Source organism: Macrobrachium nipponense, chromosome 7 (genome assembly GCF_015104395.2).
Source record: "Macrobrachium nipponense isolate FS-2020 chromosome 7, ASM1510439v2, whole genome shotgun sequence".
In the NCBI taxonomy this organism is placed as follows: domain Eukaryota; kingdom Metazoa; phylum Arthropoda; class Malacostraca; order Decapoda; family Palaemonidae; genus Macrobrachium; species Macrobrachium nipponense.
Genome location: NC_061109.1, coordinates 52,238,214 through 52,259,819, shown reverse-complemented (window position 1 = coordinate 52,259,819; position 21,606 = coordinate 52,238,214). Strand labels below are relative to the sequence as shown.

Below are 21,606 nucleotides of genomic sequence, written 5' to 3'. Positions count from 1 at the left end.
ATGTAACAAGCCTAGCAATCTATTTGGTGTTATGTACTACGTGCCCCGTTGATCTAAACCACCCACATATTTTAGATATGCCTATACAGCAGTATGTACTATGATAAAATATGTATCTGTACAGTAAATATAATTTCAAAATCATCTTACAGCACAAGAAAATATACATAAAATATACCCCCAGTACATTACAGTATGAGCGTAACGATTGTCATGGCAATCGCTCTATAGCAAGGAATTATATATTAAAGGAAATGACAATGCATTTTCTTCAAGTAGGTCTGCAGCAAACAGGCATCGCGCACATGTTGGAGGAGCCTGTTCTCATGATTGTTCTAGAATCGTCAGGTGGGATATGGAACTCAACAGGCACCAACGTGTCGGTTGAAACGCCGCAATTTATGATGTAACTATTCGTCTAGATCCTTCTAAAATGTTCCTGTCGTCTCGGGAGTTTGTGACGTTCACTGGTAGGCCCCGCTCCCAGATCGCCGTATATATACGACTGACGAAGTATCAAAGATCAGATCATCAGTGAGAGACCAGTAGAGAGCAGAGATCATCAGTGAGAGATCATCAGAGAGAGATAAGAGAAGAAGGAGAAGATGAAGGATAAGAGAGGAAGGCGAACGAGAGTTTGATCGGATTCGGGTCAAGTCGTCCAGTCAGAGAGAGAGAGAGACTGAGATTTTCCAACATTGAGCAAGCCCTCAGAGAAGAAACATCCTACAAGTTGATTTTGAGGAGTAACCTGCCCTTCGAGTATCAAGAATAGACATTGTTTTCTGCAGTACAGAGTCAAGAAGTCGATGATAGTTATACAGTTCTCCTTTGTGAAGCCATCGCAGCGAGCATTGATTTTCGACAGCTGCAAAACTGGCCAGCAAGTATTTCATTACCTCACTGTTTCCCAGGTCACATACAGTAAGAGTTCATTTTTGTTATGTAAATAGGAGAAACCATTCTGCATTTATCTTTGTTAGTAAGCTTGTAAATAAACTTTTGTTCTGTTTGTGTTTCTTTCTATATTTGTATCCCCAGTTTAAACTAGTGGTGTTGAATTCTTTTTGTTTATTATAATATCGAACCTGTAGCGGACCTAGAAGTCTGTAACAACGATGCACAGGCCAAATAAAATGGGCATGTCTAAATGATAGGGGATACTTACGAGTAACAGTTGTAGGCTGGAACTTAATTTTGCAACATGACTTTGAAATGATATTAGGGTGTTCTGGGATGATAGATTTTAGTATATATTTTTGTTTGAACTGCAAGTTTTGAGATGAAATGTTAAAGTAAGTAGTTATATGCATTTTAGGGGTTTATATAGCCTACTTAAGAGTAACAGTAGTTGGAGAATACTGTAATGTAAGTTTACTTTGGAAGTTTTGGGATGATGCTTTGGGGTATATGTATTTTTGTTTGAAATATCAAAATTGTTATAGTATAATAATTTAAAGTAAATTTTTCCTTGAACTATCAAATTAAGCAGTGAAATTTAAAAACAAGCAGTTGTAAGCATTTTAGTTTAAAGGGTAAAAGGTATTTGGCAATCATAAGCCAGTTATAAGCAGTTTTAGAGGGGATTTTTGCATTTCCATGGTAAGTTCTGAATCCTACTCCTGCATAAAAAAGGGATTTTGACAAAGGAAAAATCTATTTCTGGGTGAAGAACTGTGTCGCCCAGTGAAATGTTCCTATAGCACTCATTTATAGGTATAAATAAATGCTAAATATACCAGAGAAAAAAGCCATATGGAATGCCAGAGTTACTACCTCTGGATTGATCACCCTCATAGGGTGTCGGTATAGCATCAGGGGCGAGTGGAAGCCACTATCACAGATACTTTGCCAATCAGTTCTCTCCTCTCTCAAAATCCCCCGCCAGAGAGGTGCCGTTACAACGGCTACCTTCCGCTCGTCACTACTACCTCTGCCAAGAACCCTTATTCCTGAAATACACATCCAAGCTTGGGCCAGTTAAAGGGTGGGGAAAGGAAAAGAGAGGGATGGGTTCACTGGGCAACACAGGTCTTCACCCAGAAATAGATTTTTCCTTTGTCAAAAACCCTTTTCTGGGATTGACCTGTGTCGCCCAGTGAAACAGTAACAGAGAACTGGCCATACAAGCTTGGTAGATTGAGAGTAAAAAAAAAAAAATTATATGAAAGGAAAAATAAAATTTTCTTACAATCATTGTTTTAATGATCCAAGTTAAGGATAACAAAATACAAAGAGTAAATAACGTATAAAAATATATGACCAAGTTCATACCATCACCAGGAAAATCAGCACAGGTAATGAATATAATAACACATGAAATAATGAACTATGTGCAAGTACAGGAGGGATTTGATAAGCAATCCAGTCCATAACAAAAAGGCAAAAAGGGAGGGAATACAAGCGAGGCAGGTAGGTGAGAGGGAGTACCAAAAGGTAATTAATAGCAAAATCAATGATAATTAATAATATACAACATTACAACATACATATTTAGCCTGTATCCGGGGAGACATGTTCCCTGTAGCCACTGCAGAATATTTAAGGGCCTCTAGAGACTTTAGATAGTGGCGTTTAAATACTGTCGGAGATTTCCAACCCGCATACTTTTTGAGATCATCGAAGTTCATATGATGAGAATAATTAACTGAGGTAGCCACTGCTCAGATATCATGGACCTGAGGAACTGAATCCGGATTAGCTTGTTTAATAAAATAAAGAATTTGTCTGATGGCCTTCAAGGAAATGGTTCCACCATTCTCTCTAATAAAAAGAGGACCTGAAGACCTATTAGAAATTCTATCAAGATAAGATTTTAATGTAAAAACTGGACATAATGATGGGTCCTGTGGAAGAGGGACAATCTTCCACGGAGACCATCTGTTCTGAGGGTCTTCATTCTTTGCCAAGAATTTCAGATCCGGAGAAAGCAGAACTTCTCCTGACGGGAGGAAATCAACATGATTTGGTTCTCTAGAGAGAGACGACAGTTCAGATATTCTGGCACCTGAGGCTAGGCTCAGTAAAAATAATGTTTTCCTGAGAGGGGTTATATATGAGCATGATTCATTATCAGTATCTGAAGCTAACTTGAGTACGTCATTTGAAAACCAGGAGACCGTATGAGGCCAGTTTACTGGTCTCAGACGAGCACATGCTCTAGGGATAGACAAGAAGTTCGAATTTGTTAAAGCAATATTAAAGCCAGACTGAAATATCTTCCTCAAGGCGGATTTAGTCGTAGTAATGGTACTAGCAGCTAGGCCTTTTTTGAACAGAGTTCTAAAATATGAAATTGCCAGATTCGTAGTCATTGTCTGAACATCTGATTCTTTTAGAAAGATGGCTAACTTCCTCACTGCCAAATCATACTGCCGGAGTGCCGATTCTCTTTTGTCTGATTCCACGAACAATGTGTTTAGCGGATCAATATTAGCATCTTTCTGTGCCACAAACTTCATGAAGTCCATAAAGTTAGGGCATTCAGAATTCTTGAGGAAGCTGACACAGTCTGAGTTTGTACCACCTGAGTCAACTTTGGGTTGGGAATCCGTCTGCGACGGATTTTCAACTCTAGTAGAAGAAGAAAACAATTGCTCTTCGGCCAGTTGGGTGCTACTAGTGCTATCCACCCTTTGAAAGATCTGAGTATGTGTAGAACTTTCATCAAAAGGTTTATTGGCGGAAATAGGTAAATCTTCTGCCAATTGTTTCAGTCTATGGACATCGCATCTGTGGCGTGAGCCAGAGGATCCAAATTGGGAGCCACATAACATGGAAGTTTGTGGTTGGACTCCTTGGTGAACAGGTCTACCTGAAGGCCCGGTATTTGTAGGCAAATCCAATTGAATGACTTTGCGTCCAAAGGACCACTCCGATTCCAGCGGAGTTGTCCTGGACAGTGAATCCGCAATGACATTCCATACTCCTGCCAGGTGAGTAGCTGACAGGTGCCAATGATGTTTCATTGCCAACGAGAGATTGCTATCATCACGTGATTTATGTGGCTCGACTTAGAGCCTCCTCTGTTTAGGCAGTGAACTATCACTGCACTGTCCAAGACTAGTCTGATATGAATATTCCTGGCTGGAGCTAGTCGTTTCATGGTCACGAAAATGGCCATTGCTTCTAGGATGTTGATATGGAACTGGCGGAATACTGTTGACCATATTCCTTGAACCTTCTTGTACTGAGAATAGCCCCCCATCCGCTCAGAGAGGCGTCCGTGTGGACTACTAGAGACGGCGGGGGAAATTGGAGCGGTACCGACTTGGAAAGACTCTTGACTGTCGTCCATGGATGAAGTCTTTTCCTTAGTATCAACGGAATCAAGGAGATTTTGTCTCTGAGTCTGCTGTTGGCTCTTCTCCGCCATACCCGATTAATGTCCTTCAGTCTGGCTTTCAACAAAAGATCTGTTATTGAAGCAAACTGAAGTGAACCTAAGACTCTTTCTTGGGTACGACGAGAAGCCCGTCTGTTAAGGAGAAATTGTCTCGTAGCTTTTGCTATCTCTAAGCACTTGGTTGGCGGAAGAGATAGTTTGTGTGCGGTTAGATCCCACTGAATTCCTAACCATTGAAAGCGAGACGCCGGAATGAGACGGGACTTTTTTTTGTTTATCTGGAATCCCAGATACTCTAGAAATTTTATTACTTTGGCTGTTGCCCTGCGACATTCCTTGTCGTTGGGTGCCCAAATGAGCCAGTCGTCTATGTAAGCTACTAGCGTAACCCCCTGAGCTCTTAGTTCCTGAACTTCTGTCTCTCCTAGTTTGGTGACTATTCTGGGCGCTATATTGAGCCCGAATGGCATGACTCTGAACGAGTAAGCCTGTCTTCCTAGTTTGAAGCCTAGGTAGGGAGAAAAGTTTCTCGCTATCGGGACATGATAATAAGCGTCTGTAAGATCGATAGAGGTGGTGACGACCCCACTGGGAAGTAAGGTCCGCACCTGCGAGACGGTTAGCATGCGGAACTTGTCGCATTGAATGTATGAGTTGAGACGGGACAAGTCCAGAATCACTCTTCGTTTGTCCGTGTCCTTCTTTGGCACGGTGAACAAACGTCCTTGAAATTTCAGGTGTTTGACCTTCTTTATTGCCTTCTTTTGAAGAAGGTCTTTGGCATAGTCTAGAAGGTCTGTCGTTGGAATTTGGTGGAATCTGGCCGGTGGAGGAGGCCCTTTTATCCACCTCCACCCCAGACCTTTTAATACAATACTGAGGGCCCACGGACTGAAGGTCCAATGGTCCCGGAAGAGGTACAGTCTCCCGCCTACCTGGAGAGGCTCATAGACTGGATGAGGTCTTACTTCCTCTGCCTCCTCTGGAACCTCTGCCTCTGGAGGGAGCTCTGGAACCAGCTCTGTGCCGATAAGCACCTCTTGCTCTGCTTCCCCTTGCATGTCGGTTATAGCCTCGAAACACCCATTGCGCTTCAAACAAAGCATTGAAGGCCGGGGACGTCACGAAAGTAGCCGAACTCAAGGATTGTTGAGTTGGCTGACTCTGTAACAACACCAATTGTTGTTGTGGTCATGCCTTAGAGGTCAAAGGTTGACCAATCTGGGAGACGGGAACTGCCTGAATCATCGTCTGTGTCTGAGGGGCCTGGAAGGGCTGATACTTCCCGACCCTCTTCCTACCTTTGGGCTGCGGTCTAGAGGTCTCATAGAACTTCCTTTTGGAGGGAAGACTCCAGCGGACACAAAGGTTCTGATTAGCCATAGCAGCCTCACTGATGACGCTGTTAACTACGTCTTTAGGAAAGAGGTTAGGTCCCCAGATTGCTGCTTTAATGAGCTTATTAGGCTCGTGTCTAATGGAAGCATCGGCAAGGACATGCTTCCTGCAGTTCCGCCTAGCAACCACAAAGTCATAAAGGTCACACTGAAAAGTCTGCAAAAGTGACTTTGTTAGAACCCGGAATAGAGGTTCCTCAGAGTAGACAGATGCCGTCAACTCCGATGTAGTAATAGAGTTGATCGACCAACTCAGTCTACACCTGGACTCAAACTCTGCCTTTACCATGGCATCCGGGATTCTGGGTAGTCGTTCACTAAACTAAGTGGAGGCACACTCCGGATCAAGTTTGCCTACTGTGAACGTTTCTGGAGCGCCCACCCAGCACTCCAAATCTCCGGGAAAGAGCTGAGAGGTAGGCTCTGTCTCTCGAAACTAAGGCATTGGCTTCTCCTCCATTCCGACCTGCAGAGTTAACTCCGCGATCTTAGACGTGCAAGGGGTCAGGATGTTATCCCCCACCACCAACATGGTGTAGCAACCCTTGTGTGGCATCAGTTTGGTATTGACACACTCCCATTCTGAAAGGGTGCGGACCCATGCTGACTGTGCCTGGTCCCTAGGATAAATTACAGTTTCCTTTGGGACCCTGTCTACCCTGACTAATGCTTCCTCACCTAACCGAGCAAAGCCTGGGAAGGGAAACTGGAGGTCCACCGGGAAGAACTCGTAATCTTCCACGGGACGGGTTCCACAGCCTTCAATCGTCAGCATGCCATCCGAAAAGGAAGCATGCAGAGCCAACGCCATGGGTTGCTGTCCTCGAATGGCGGAAGCTTACAAGCGTCTGGCACAATGAAGGACTGCTGTGTGCCTCCGGACTGCATAAGTCTGGCCAGCAAACTCTCCTGGACTGTAGTCTCTGAGCCAGAGACAGAATGGACTGAACCGATGTCTCCAAGCCCGAAGCGAGCTGAGAAGACATCGACTGAAACCTCGAGTCCACGACATTGCCCATCTTCTCCATTAGAAGATTAGCGAAGGCATCAGGATCGAAGCCGGACTCCGTAGGTCTGGCTTTAGATACCTTAGCTCTTGACCCCTTAGGTGGGGGAGTAGCTTTAGAAGAGGAAGCCATAGGTGTGGGAGCCAATGATGACCTGGCAGAACTTGCTGGAGTAGGTTTAGTTGGTCTGGTAGTCCTAGGCAGAGTCTTCTTTTTCAGGGCTTTCACCTTGGGGATCACGGAACCAGACTTGTCCCAAAGGTTCATGGATTTTGAGAAGTCCTAAAAAGAATAAAGAAGACAGAGTTGGACTGAAAGAAAGTGATTTATTTTTAGACCTAGATCTAAAACTACCTGCCTCACTTACTTCCCTACCTTCTTCCTGTGCGTCGACGGTCATGGGTTCATGATGGATACTGATGGCCGCCACCTCTTCCACCACCTCCTCGCACAAGGCTTCTTGGTCTTCCAGAGAGGCCTGGGTCTCCATCCGTATTTTGGCAATAATAGGGGCCGCCAATTCCCTAGCTACTGCCGAAGAAGTGCTCGCGTTCGGGTACAGTAACGAACAAAGCTCCTCCGACAGTACATAGGGGCATCCGGCAGCGACGTTCCTACCAAAACCTCCAACCAAGACCCTTAGGGTTGCCAATGAGGAGGGGCTTTGAGCACCTGAGGAGTCTGCAAGAGAGGACGAAATCAGATCCTCCAGTGGCGGAACGTGCCTTATTATCAAATATACCAAGGTGAGGATGGTACCTACCGACTCATCAGTCATACTCAAACAAGGAGTAGCAAACTTCACAGCCGTCTGGGTGCCAGACCAAGAGGTTATCGACCTCCACAGCACAGCTGGCATGAGATCGACAGACCTCATGACCACACGGTTGTTGGAGGAAGGCTGTGCAACCCAACTCCTGACAGATAAAATTGGTACATGAGATCGTCAAATAGTTCCGCCGGAGTTAATTCTGGCGATATGTTTACACTTAGACTAGTTCTACTAAAACCCGTTAAAGGTAAACATCAACTATTATAAATTTATATAACGTAAAAGCTCTGATTGTCTCTGCCCGCTCCGGAATCCATAATCTCGGTATCGCAATAGCTATGACCAGTGGAGTTGGCCTGATACGAACAGAACAGGGAAACAAGGTAAAACCTAAGCCTGATCACACCGGAGTAGGGTAGCAATTCCAAGTCAATTGGAAACGCATTGCCTAAGCCTAGTTCCGCCCCCACCAAGTGGGGAAAGCAGCAATAACAACAGAGAAATACGGAAAACAGAGCGGCGGGAACAGCGGTACGTAGAACTCCGGCGTATAACATTCTGGCGCACGTGATGGTAGACCACACCTCACCGGAATAAACACAGGCCCAGAGACATACCAACAGAGACTACATAATCTTCTAATCCTTAACCTCCTCTGACTAATCCCCCGGAACAGTGCTCGACGGTCCAGCTGCTGTTCACCGGTAGGATTACTTGGTCAGCGAGCTAACGAAGCACCGCCGGAACGAGTCCGGAACGGAAGGAAGAGCCCGGAGCAGAAAGGTAAACTAGTAATCGCCTGGCAACAGCAACCGTTCAGGTGAAGTAGCCTACTACTAAAGGGGCAGAAGACGGCAGGCCAACTGACAGCCTGAAGGAGGTAACGGCCAAGGCTATACATTACAAAATTTATTGATAAGGAATTATTGGAAGTACGTACCGACAAATAAAGGCAAGCCCATCTACGAGCCTAGCCTAACCCTCCAAAATCGGATACACCGATCTGGTCAGGTAGGTTAGGATAGCACCTACTAGTACGTTACGAAAGAGGACACTCTAGAGCCTAATCTAACCCTCCAAAATCGAACATATCGACCTGGTCAGGTAAGACAGGCCTAGCACCTACATTTACGTAACAAGAGAGGAACTCTCTAGTGATGGATCACCCTCCAAAACCAATATGTCGGTCTGGTCAGGTAAGCCAGGACTAGTACCAACTATGGGTAGCGAGTAGCACTCTCAAACGCCTAGCCTACCCTCCTGGAATCTGTTTTGCCTTAACATCATTCTTTGCTCTCGAAAAAGGCAAACAGCTAGGCAGCCTCTCCGTTGCAAAATCCTACATGAAAATGCCTGTAATTCACTTACTCTTTTAAAGGTCACTTTTGCACCCAAAAAGTGTCCTCATGGTTAAATACTTAAAATATTACGAATCTAAGGGCGCAAATGGATCTAGGTGCCATAACCTCAAGAGATCTGAAGATCTCTTTAACAACCCAATTGTTAACAAGATCCATCCAAACATGATGAGGCACAGAGGAAAGCAACTACCTATATCCTCAGAGGACAGGAATTGATAGCTCCTTAGTATATAGTAAAAAATAGAAAAAAAAAAAAAAAAAAAAAAAACTCTCCCTCATAAGAGACAGTTGATAGTCTCCATATGGTTAACGGAAGCAAGTGGAGGTTTAGACGAAACCTCAGGGCGTTTGACTGGTTCGGTTGATCTCTCCTGAAGGGACAGATTCAAGGAAGGTCCTCCATATAGACAGAAGTTCTGGAAATTATTGCTTCTGCAGCCACCATGGGACCACTAAAATCACCCTAGAGTTAGTGCATTTTCTGAGTTTGTTGAGAAAGTGGAAGAGAGAGCAATAAATCGAAAGCTTTCCATTTTGAGCATCACAAAAAGGTCCACATTCAGCAATCCCACAGTTTCCACTGAGACTGGTGGACTTGAAGGTGAAACGATTATTCTGTTGGAAGAATCTGATTCCTTCTGCCGAGTTGGTCCACTAACACATTCTTCCCTGGAATAAACTGGTATATATAAGTACAATATTCCTTGCTTCTAATCATAGAAACTTCCTTTGTGAGAGGGAACATCAAAGAGGATTTTTTACTACCCACACTCCTCATATAAATTACGTGGTGATGTTGCCTAAGAACACTGCTACCACCTGATTTCTCATCAGGTGTTCACACACTACCTCAGGCCTTCCACAGAGCCAACACTCTTGACATTTCTAAACTCACTTGAAACTCACCCCAACACTTTACAGAGGCATCAGAAAATAATGTGAGGTCAGGGTCCCTTACTTCCAGAGACTGACTTGCAAGGAGTGACAATCTGTTCACCGTTCCAAAAGACTTGTCATGGCTAAAATCAAAGTCAAATCTGGAAGGGTTTTCCCTCTCTGAAGTCTCTTTCAGGTAGAATTGAACTGATTTTATTCTCAGTCTTGACAGATTGATGAACTTCTTCAGCAAGACCATATACTCCAAGTATGGAAGTCACTGCTTTGTTGACACAGTTTTAAGGGCTGAAATCCTCCTAAAGGAGACAAGAAGTTGTCTATGTGTAATGGGAATGAGCACTGGAAATATGTATAAGTGGATATATGTTAAAAGCAAAATGAAGTGACAGGCAGTTGGATGCGAAAACAGGCCAGCCTCGAGTGTTTTGGAGCTATAGAAATTTATAAACAGTGAATTCCTCAGGATGTGCAAATGAGACAAAAAGACATAACATTTACGATCGCATTAGAGGGATTGCGGGTGCGCAAATGACCTGAATGGTGGAAAGATCAGGTGATCATGACGTCCGAAGAAAAGGTTATGCGAGGTCACCAATATGTGCTCTAGATAAGACGAGTACATGTGAAATGGAAAATGCACTACATCGGAACAGAGAAGAAACTAGCATGCGTGCATTCGTATGTCCATTAGTAGGTGCAAGTGAATGTCCGTGAGGGCAAAAAGGAGATCAGATAAACCCCAGTATGGGACCGTATCAATTCATTAGACAAGAATTTGACAGTGGTGATCCAAAAACTGGAAGGCGCTAGAAGATCCATCTGAAGGTAAAGTGAAAGAGAGACTTCAAAAAAAACCTTGTACAGTGACATTGATTTCAGCTTCTAGAAAGGGGAAATGCAAAAAGATTTACTATAGGGCATTTATCCTTTTCATTTCTTGGGTCTTTTCAGTAAATTAAAATTGTGCTTTCTTTACTTCAGATGGCTTCGATTGTTGATAACCAAACAATGAATTCTCTAGGCTTATATCTGACACTTATTTGATAAAGACTCATAGAGTTATTCGATAGTGAGGATAAGTGGGGATAGTTCTATCCAATATGATTACATAGAAGAATAATGGTGTTTTAATGATTTTGGGGGGATTTCTTTAATGCATTTTATTTCATTTTCATGTTAGCTATTTTGGGGAAATAAAGATTATATTTTTTTATAACGAGAGATTGAATTTGCTCAAAATTTAATGATTGATTTTCAGTTAGCTTACAGGGATGGCAGGCAATGGGAACAAACAAAGGTAGGTCACACTATCAGATAGGAGTTCTCTCCTTTTAGTTAAATGGGGTCCTTTGACCCCATAATATATGTTTCTTTGAAGGAAAGGTTAAAAATTTTTGTCTATCTACACTGACTTATAACCAGAGATGACTTTTGAAGACTGATGAGAATGCCCAAAGACTGGGCCAGATGAAGTAACAGGTGCTTGGCCCACACATTTCCCTGATAAGAATTAGTTAGAACTAACAAGTACAAGTACAGAAGAATTGTAATTCACAGAAGACACCAACCCCCAATGGGAGCTAACAGCCTCAAAAGCACTTGAGGCATGTACTTAAACAAGAGCACAGCAACTTGAATTGATATATGTACTTTCCCCATGAACAAAAAGTGAAGGTATTTGCATGAACAAAAGTTTACAGGTGTTCCAATGAACTGCTGCAAGAACTGTGCTGGACAATTCCATGGAAAATGGAGTTAGCTAAACAAGTTTCTCAAGATTTGGCACTTCCAACACTGGGCACCAGAAGCCTATGGAAACAAACAGTCGGCTGTAGAGATGGCATTAGAGGAGGAACCAGAGATGGGATGATATAACCCTCCATGAATATCTCCACCACCCAAAGGGTTGCAGATGGCCTCCTTCAGAATTCTGAAGGGCTGCAAGAGTAAGGTTTTCTTAAGGATACAAGAACCCTTGCTCTTATTGAATCCTGACAAGGACCAAGAATGGGCTTAAATGAGGAGGAAGAGTCCTGAGAGAAAATTGGATGAATTTTAGAAGGTGGACCAGGAGCAGGCATAGGTACAAGCCTCTTCATGGCTGACTTCCAGATCTACTTCAATAATTCACGGTTCTCTTGAGCAGAAACATCCTACCTAACCACCTTGAAGAGGGATGGATAAAGGAAGCACTCAAAACATGAGTTGAAAATTGCAGCTAGCTCCAGAGAGAGGATACTTCCAAAGTGAGATAGGAGCACAATTGCTCTCTCCTCTTGATCTTAATATGGTTAAATGCATGTGACATCTCCCAATCCACTTCTGGCATTTCTATGACTAAATCTCTTAGATACTTACAAACTACTTTGGAAGCAGGACTGAGCATGAAACATTAAAGCTTTTATAATTGTTTAACAGTTAAACACACACATATTACAACTTCAAAACAATTTCAAGTTTTACAGTGCGTGAAATAATATAGATATGAAAATATTATTGCTAAATACTAAAATTATTTCTTTAGTCCAAACAATATAAATTTTTTTTATAAACACTCACCTGAATAAGGTAAGCCTGTCAGAGAAATCAGGTGAATATCCACAGCACTATCAGAAGTATGAAGAAACAGCTGAAGTTTCTGCAGCAAAGTTGATAACTGCGTATAACTTAATTTTCCAATGTCACCTCGAACCAAGAGCTCAACTTCATCCAGATGATGAATGCCTGAAAAAACAAGACTGACTGCTATATGCACATATTTCAACAACACTTTTTAAAATTAAAATTATAGAGGTCTGTTCCCAACTTCCAGCATTTTCTGGTTACCGCAAGTCACGTGATTTTCTGACTTTACTATTTTTATTTTAATATTTAAGAATATGTCTGTAAATGGTAAAGAAAGCTTTCTTTATATGCTGTTTGATGAAATGCTTGCATACAACCAGCATATAAAAACATCTATGCCATCACTTTAGTCAAAATAATCAATCTGCTTCGTAAGTATTAATTTACACTGAGACTTCAGTAAATTGCTAAAAATTAAAAAATATCTCACAATGAGTTATTATTCAATTTTCAGCAACACAAAAATGATTTCTCATGGTTACTTATGAAGTCTCCTAGAAGCAGCTAGGCACACTCATATTCCCAGAGGAGAAAGGAGAAGCAAGCTCAGGGGCTGAAGTTCTAAACTCTGCTGAAGGAAAACAATCCATCCCTGCTAATTTGAGAATACATTGTGTACTTTTATTTTAGGCAGTCATGGCCGGTCATTATTACTTGCAAGAATGACTTAAGAGTGAATTAAGTATAGTACATCAAGGTCTCAGCAGACATACACTGCATAGTAGCAAAACACCACAGTTTCAAGCATACTATCACATGGTGGTGTACAATTATCCTTTTAGGCAAGAGATGTTAAAGAGTTACACACCAAAATCTCCTACAGTGCAGTTCAAGTGGAGGATGTATCCAATATTACTTTCGAGTGCCTCTCCCCTTTTAACTCCCTGTCCATAGAACTGAATATACTAATAATAAAAAAAAAATCTAAGGAAGGAGAGAGAGAGAGAGAGCAGAGGAGAGAGAGGGAGAGGAAGATGATGACGAGAGGAGAGAGAGAGAGAGAGAGAGAGAGAGAGAAAGTGTAATTCACTCAAAACTATCAGTTCCATTAGAGGGTGAATAAAGCCTGAATGTATAGCAAATAAGGTGGTAGGAAGATTTCATTCATTTTGAGCTGCTTTCATGACTATTCCTCATTCCTTATTTCTAAATTTGAACAGGAACTTTTAAGAGAATCACTATGTACTCAATGTGGTAATGTCTCATCTCTGGAAGAAATCGAACCTGATTTTCTAAATTCAAAACAGAACAACAATCTAATCATTAACTAGTGTGAAAATAGAAATTATAGTATATATATATATATATATATATATATATATATATATATATATATATATATATATATATATATAATATATATATAATCTGAAAACTTACTTTCTTTGACAATTATAGAGACTGTGTCAGAACTTGAAGCACCCTGGTCATCCCAAACAGTGAGTTTCCACACATATACACCAGCTACAACATCTGTGAACTAAATGAAAAAGATAATTTTATACAAAAAATATATTAAATACACAAGTAGATGAATGTGGTAGAATGATAAATACATGTAAATAACTATGGTATATATTTACAAGCTCACATTTATTAAGTATAATGGGTTTGCAGCAGTAACTTTATAATTGTTGATAAAGTACAAAAGTATGGTGTGTTCTGGAAACTTTTACAAGATAATATAAATTTCTCAAAACCATTTTGCTCTTTTAACAGTGAATCTATAAGCAAGAACATATCTACGAAAGCAAACAAAGCATAGTATACTTACAAAAGCAAAAGTGAAGGCTCAAGTTTCTTAAGATTTAATTCAAACCCCACTTACTTATTTTACAAAAACAAAAAGCCAATCTAGTCTGTGAAAAATATTAGCCTATGAGCCATTATGTCAAATAAACTTTACATGTTGAAACCATAAGAAATATCTGTCTCCTAACTCATATTTTCATTTACTTCATGAAACATTTATGGATGTCCATTTAGTTCCATTCAGCAGCAGAGCTCTTAATTATGCACAAGAATAACCTAAAAAGGTTATTGTGTCATAAAAATAAATCCCCATCAAAATAGTTGTATACTGAACTTATTTTTGTTATTTTTAAAATTAAAAATGTGCAGTACAGGTAATACATCCTTCGAAGACAGAAAAAAAAAACTTTCTTGTTAGTTGTGTGGACCTATAAAGGACATGACCAGCAGGCAGAAATGGATTAACATACATTGATATTAAAGTGATGTATTTTGGTTTGGAGGTATTATATCAATGCACTATCCATATCTTCTGAAGTAAAAAAGAAAATCTTTTGTTGCAGAAGAATCTCTGAACCAACAATTTTGCACTCAAAGCTCAAAGCAATGAGAAGGAATTCATTCTATTCTTTACGTAATCAGTAAAATACATACACTATTAAAAACTAAATACTGTATTCAAAATACACACATTTATGTCATTGCCAGCTTCGCATGAGAAAGCATTCTTTCTCATACAGAATATTGCTCAAACATGATTGGCTGTCTGGTTGCCATAGAGATCTGTTAGACAATGACTGCCCTCTACTTCTATTCTATTTATAAACATAAGCAGTGGATCACTGAGTTTGAACCTTGCCATGATTGTAATTATTCGAATACTGATATAAAAATTTACTCAATAATTTGCTTTATGTAAATTAGTACTTTGCGAAGACAAGAATTTAACAATAATTTCAACTTTAATATATGTAATGGTATAATAAATCCCACACAGTTACACACAGTGTATCGTAGTGATGTGTCATCCCTTGCAAATCCTGTTCCCAGACCATCCTTAAATATAAGACTGCAAACTTATGATGATGTTAGTAACAACAACGAACAACACTCTTCAAGATCAATATGATGAAATGTATTTCATAGTCTTACTCATTGTTAAAACTCACAAACTGAACTACAATTATATGATGATATGTGTATTTTTGCATTTTACGGAATGTTTTTCTTGAAAATAATATGTGTTAGTGAACATATGGTCTTAATTATTCCATAATTTTATTGATGATGTTAATGATCTCACATTCATTTAACAGTACAGCCAGTCCCCGGGTTATGACGGGGGTTCCATTCTTGAGACGCGTTGTAAGCCGAAAATCGTCGTAACCCGGAACATCATGAAAAATTTGAGAAAACCTTACTTTTAATGCTTTGGGTGCATTGAAAACTATGTAAGCTGCATTCTTATTGCATTTTTCATTAAAAAAAACCTTCAAATATTGATTATTTTGCATTTTTGGAGTCATATTTCATCTGGCAGATGAGCGTTGTAGGCGTCGTAACCCTGGAAATAATGTCTGATGAATATAATTGAAAAGCGCCTTAACCTCGGAACGTTGTAAGCTGAACCCGTTGTAACCCAGGGACTGCCTGTATAGGCAGTCCCCATTTATCAGCGATCTCGTTTTATGGGGCTTGTCAAGAGACATAAAATAGGTGATTTTTGGCGCCAAAGAATGCCAAGTTCCGGTTATCGGCGCCTATTCGCTCATCAGCACCCAGCCAAGAATGGAAGCAGCCCAAGAACCAGGGACTGTCTGTACATACTAATATAATTAATAATCAACTATAAAGCATGATAAAGGGAAAGAACACAGCCAGTCCCCAGATTACGACGGGTTCGGCTTACGATGTTCCGAGGTTAAGGCAGTTTTCAATTATATTCATCAGAAATTATTTCCAGGGTTACAACGCCTACAATGCTGATCTGGCAGAAGAAATATGACTCCAAAATTCCAAATTAATCAATATATGAAGGTTTTTTTTTATGAAAAATGCAATAAGAATGCAGTTGACATAGTTTTCAATGCACCCAAAGCATTAAAAGTAAGGTTTTCTTAGGATTTTTCACGATGTTCTGGCTTGTGATGATTTTCGGCTTACAACGCGTCTCAAGACGGAACCCCAGTCATAACCCGAGGACTGGCTGTATGTTTATGCGGAAGTAATAATGTTTGATTATGTGCCTGACTCCACTTCCGAAATCTGAAACATCCCAAAAACTGAATCACATCGGATAAAGGATTGTGTATGTACAGTGTTCCCCATGTATTCATGGGGGATGCGTACCAGGCCCCCACGAATAGCTACGTAGAATACATGAATAGCTGAAACCCCTACAAAAATGTTTAAACTGCCTATTTCGTAAGTTAAAACTCAAGAAAAACCCACTAAAAATTTTTACACCTGGTTTTTTTCAATAGTTTTTTATGTTTTATCACAAATAGTACATTTCATGTTGGTTGATAAAAAACAGCAATTTGTGGATATTTCTCATAGAAAAACACTGCGAATACACAACTTTCCTGCAAATAATGAGTAGATGTGTTCCTCAGAGAAATCCGTGAAAACATGAGTTCACGAATCTGGAGTGTGCGGATATGGTTTTAAACATTACAATGAACACACAGAGTCTGGATATATGCTAATACCCATAGGTTAAAGAGACTCAAATTAGCAGTCTTTTACTGAGAGAGAGAGAGAGAGAAGAGAGAGAGAGAGGAGAGAGAGAGGAGAGAGAAGGAGTAGAGAGCGAGAGGATGAGAGAGAGAGAGATTATTTAGGACACCAAAGCTTGGCAGATGCACAATTATTTAATTATAACCTTGGGAGTTTTGGTTCATATCACAATTTTTTAAAATACATTGTATTTTTCCTAATTAGACAAACCTGAGGTCCTTTACATTAGGAATTCCTATTCAGCGCCAGCTGGACTGGTCGTAAGATTTACTAACAAGGTAGTTTGCCAGTAACTGCTTGTCCGATGGTCGGGAGTCCCACCCGACTGGAGGTAAACATACCACTTTGCTTTAAGCCCAGGAACAGAGTGAGGGGTGGCATGAGGTGAGACTAAATGTAGAGGACCTCAGGTTTGTACAGTTATGAAAAATAAAATTTACTTTAAATAACTGTGATTTGTTCCAACACGTTAAACAAACCATCGGTCCTTTACATAAGGAAGACTTACTTATTGGTGGGTGGAATCTGAGTCTTGTGAACAGACTGGTGTTGCACAACCTGGGTTCCCTCCCTGGTTGTAAGAGCAAAGGGGAGGAACCTAGCCTCTGTCCAACTGATCAGAGTGTGCACTGTAAGATCAGAGGTCAGACATCTGGACCAATTCATAAGAGGAAGGCAAGCGTACCTCTTATGAATAGCAAGCAAGCACTAAAGTCCTAAGTAAGAAGCCAAATATAAAGTATTGGGTTTGTTTCTTACTGGTGTCTGCTTCCCCCCTTGCTAGGGAAGGGATGGATAAACGCTTCTATCCCTAATGAAAGGGATAGAATGGAGCTCGGTTACGTAGCTTACCTACATCGTTGTCCTGTCCAGCGTTGTGACGACCACTACCCTCTGCCCACAGGGAGAGGGAAGAAAAGAGGAGGAAGAGAAGCCAGTCACACCCTCATTCACTCATTCACTCTTCTTTCATGCAATATCACAAGGACGAGATGCTACCTTGTCCTGAGCAGCCACCAAGGGTCCCAAGGAAAAAGTGTCCAAGGAACTATGGGAAATATCCCGAAGGTAGAAGGAAGTGTGACAGACAAGTTCTTGCGGAGTGCAAGGGTTGGACTAATGCCTTTAACTTTGTAGGCTCTTGGACGAAAGGTACTGGTGTTGGCTCTCCTCTCTGAACCGTACGCTTTCCTGATTACCTCACGAAGCCAGCAAGAAACAGTGTCCTTGGACACTTTTTTCCTGGTCACCCGGGTGCTAACAAAGAGGCGTCGACACTCAGGCCTTAGGTGTCGAGTTTTCTTCAGATAGCGCTGTAGCACCCTCAGAGGACAAAGCAGCGTCTCTTCTGTATCATTACTGGTGAAGTCCTCTAGGGAGGGGATCGTGAAGGACTCGAACCTGGCATCAGGGACTGATGGGTTTTGAGTCTTCGCTACGAAATCCGGGATGAAATCAAGTGTAACCGATCCCCATCCCCTCGAGTGTTTACCATCGAAGAAAAGACCGTGACGTTCTCCTACTCTCTTCGCCAATGCCAGGGCCAGCAGAAAGACGGTCTTGAGGGTCAGATCCCTGTTTGACAACTCCCGGAGAGGCTTGTAGGGTCTACAAGTCAAGCTCCTTCTGACAAGAGTCACATCCCACCCCGGGGGCTTGAGTTCCCTGGGTGAGCAAAACCTCTCGAAGCTCCTCATTAGGAGAGACATTTCCATGGAGGAGGAAATATCAACTCCTCGCAGCTTAAGGACTAGGGCCAGGGCTGCTCTATATCCTTTGACTGCAGAGACAGAGAGGAGTTTCTCTCGGCGAAGAAAGATGAGGAAATTCACTACCTGCTGAAGAGTGGCTCTGAGCGGAGAGAGACCCCGTCTACGACACCAACCACAGAGGACGGACCACTTTCCCTGGTATACTGCTGCAGAGGACTGTCTGAGGTATCCAGCCATCTCTGTTGCTGCTCGGCGAGAAAGCCTCTCACTCGCAAGAGATGTTGGATAACTGCCAGGTGTGAAGACACAGGGAATGTACTGCCTGGTGGTACCGTTCTACATGCAGTTGACACAGTAGGCTGTGCCATGGGGGAATCTCTCACAGTGCCTCCATGAGAAGAGCCAGCAGGTCTGGCCATTTGGGTGCCACCAGAATCATCCGAAGATTGCTGGTGACCAGCACCTTGCTGATCCCCTTGCGAATCAGGCAAAATGTGGGAAAGGCATAGACTACGAGGTTGTCCCACGGTGTTGGAACGTGTCCTCTGCAGCTGCTCATGGGTTCGGCAGGGTGAAGAGACCATTCGGTCTCAATCACCTGATTCTGGCAGCTGAGCTTGTCTGCCACTACATTCCTCTTGCCTGGAATGTATCTGGCTGACAGCTCTACCAAGTGAGCTACGGCCCATTTGTGCACCTGCATCGTCAGCTGGTGCAACGGGAGGGACACTAGGCACCCGTTTGTTGACGTATGCCACTACCGTGGTGTTGTCGCTCATCAATACCACCGAGTGTTCCATCAGTCGTTCCCGGAACTCTTAAAGCACGAGAAACACAGCCTTGAGTTCCAGGAAGTTGATGTGAAGGTGCCTGTCGTGATAGTTCCACACTCCTGCAACCAGCAACTCTTCCAGGCGTGCGCCCCAACCCTCGGTCGATGAGTCTGAGAACAGAAGCATCTCCAGAGGGGGAGTGCACAGGGGCACTCCTATTAAGAGGTTCCTGTCGTCTAGCCACCAGGCCAAGTCCTCCCTTACTTCCTTCATGAGAGGAACCAGGAAGGATTGTGGATTCCGTGCCTGCGACCAGTACTCCTTTAGTCTCCATTGAGGAGACCACAGGTGAAGATGCCCGTAAGGAACTAACTTCTCTAGTGAAGACAGGTGACCGATCACAACTTGCCATTGCTGAGCTGACTGTTCCTGTCATGACAGGAACCGTCTGACTCCCTCCCTGAACCTGCTGAACTGTGAGTCTACAGGGAAGACTCGTGCTGCTACCGTTGATCAGCATGCCCAGGTACTTTATCCTCTGCTTGGGTTCAAGATCTGACTTCTTGACATTTATCAAGATCCCCAGACTGCGGCATAAGTCGAGGAGTCGCTCTCTGTCTTGCAGCAACTGTGAGCAGGAACTCGCCAGGACCAGCCAATCGTTGAGATACCTCATCAGATGTATCCCGACCGAATGGGCCCAAGCCAACACCAGAGTGAACACTCGCATGAACATCTGTGGGGCGGTTGAGAGACTGAAACAAAGTACCCTGAATTGGTAAACCGTCCCGTCAAGGATAAAGCAGAGGTACTCCCTAGAGGACTGGTGGATGGGTATTTGAAAATACGCATCCTTCAGGTCCACCGAAAGCTGGAAATCGTTCTCCCTGATGGAGTCGAGCACTGAGTGTGCCGTTTCCATTGTAAACCGAGTCTGGTGAACGAAACAGTTCAAGGGAAAGAGATCTATCACCGGTCTCCAGCCCCCAGTAGACTTTTCCACCAGGAAAAGTCGGCTGTCGAAACCCAGTGACTGATCTTACACGATCTCCACAGCATGGTCTTTACTTCTTGTGTCAGTGCTATGTCCCTGGCAGAACCGGGGACGTACGTCTGAAGGTGGACCAGGTGTGAGGTGAGGGGTGACCTCGACTCGAAGGGCAGTAGGGATCCCTCCCGAAGGACATCCGCTACCCAAGTTTTAGCTCTGTAGTGCTGCCAAGTTGCCTAATGGCTCGCCAGGCACCCCCCTAACTCCTGGCAGCAGTTGACGGGGAACGCCGTCCCTAGCATTTCCCTCTTCCCCTTCCGTTTAGCCCCTTTCCCGTGAAAGAAGGTTTGAGAGGAGGGCTGACGCTCACTTCTCGAAGCAAATGAGGAAGGCCAGGTCTTTCCTCTCGCTTTCCTTGATGGTGCTGATGTCTTGGTAGCAGAGGAAGTGCTAGCTAAGCTCTGAGGCTTAGCCGCAGTTGAATGAGACTGCCCAGAAGTCTTCATAACTGCCTGGTGTACTAAGCGGTCTCTGTCCTTAGCTCTCAGCTTTTCCACCACAGCATCCACCATCTCTCTGGGAAAGAGAGAGGAGGAACCCAGTGTCATGGTAATTACCATGACACCCAGCAACAGTCCGTTGCGTAGACCCAACGTCACCTCTCAACCGGCCGCTCTGGTACGTGAGTCAGGGCTGCATCCTGTCTCCTCAAAACCAAGTTGCCCCACGGGTTGGTCGTCTGGTGGGCGAGGTGAGAGATGGCCCTACCTCCAGACTGGCAGTCTCCCGAAGGCCGAGTCCCCCTCAGGAACGATAACTCCCGAGGAGACTGCAACTCTGGATACCGTGAGGGACCACAGATCCAGCCAGGAGACGGCCGGAAGGACCTGCGGGAGCAGCAGCACTTCCATGGGCAGGAACAGAGGCAGCAGGTACGGCGACGGCAACAGGAAGGCGACCAAGGGGAGCTCTTTGCGCACTCGAAGTCAGGGGGAGGAGCAAGGACTGCAAAACCAGGTGGAGGAGGAACCAGCTTCCTCCAGGGCACATACATCAGCGAAGCTTGAACCGCAGCCGATGGGGTGACCGTGGTCACGTGCTGAGTATACACCAAGTGCGGTGCAGCAGCATAACCTGGTGTCGAGACGGTCGTAGTCGTCCTCGTCTCCACCCCGTGAGTGACCAGGGCTGCAGCCAGATGATGAATAAGCCCTGAATACTTGGAGTGCCTGGAA

At 43.1% G+C, this 21,606-nt stretch overlaps 1 protein-coding gene across 3 annotated transcripts in view; it reads right to left on the bottom strand.

Annotated features, from left to right (window-relative positions):
- LOC135217718 (dyslexia-associated protein KIAA0319-like protein) overlaps positions 1 to 21,606 on the bottom strand; it is a 248,419-nt gene that overhangs the window by 50,129 nt on the left and 176,684 nt on the right. For all 3 annotated transcript variants that reach the window (XM_064253707.1, XM_064253708.1, XM_064253706.1), the window contains exons 13-14: positions 13,785 to 13,884; positions 12,339 to 12,503 (exon numbers count right to left, since the gene is read on the bottom strand). In XM_064253707.1, coding sequence (XP_064109777.1) covers positions 12,339 to 12,503; positions 13,785 to 13,884 — 265 coding nt within the window. The remainder of the gene's footprint in view (positions 1 to 12,338; positions 12,504 to 13,784; positions 13,885 to 21,606) is intronic.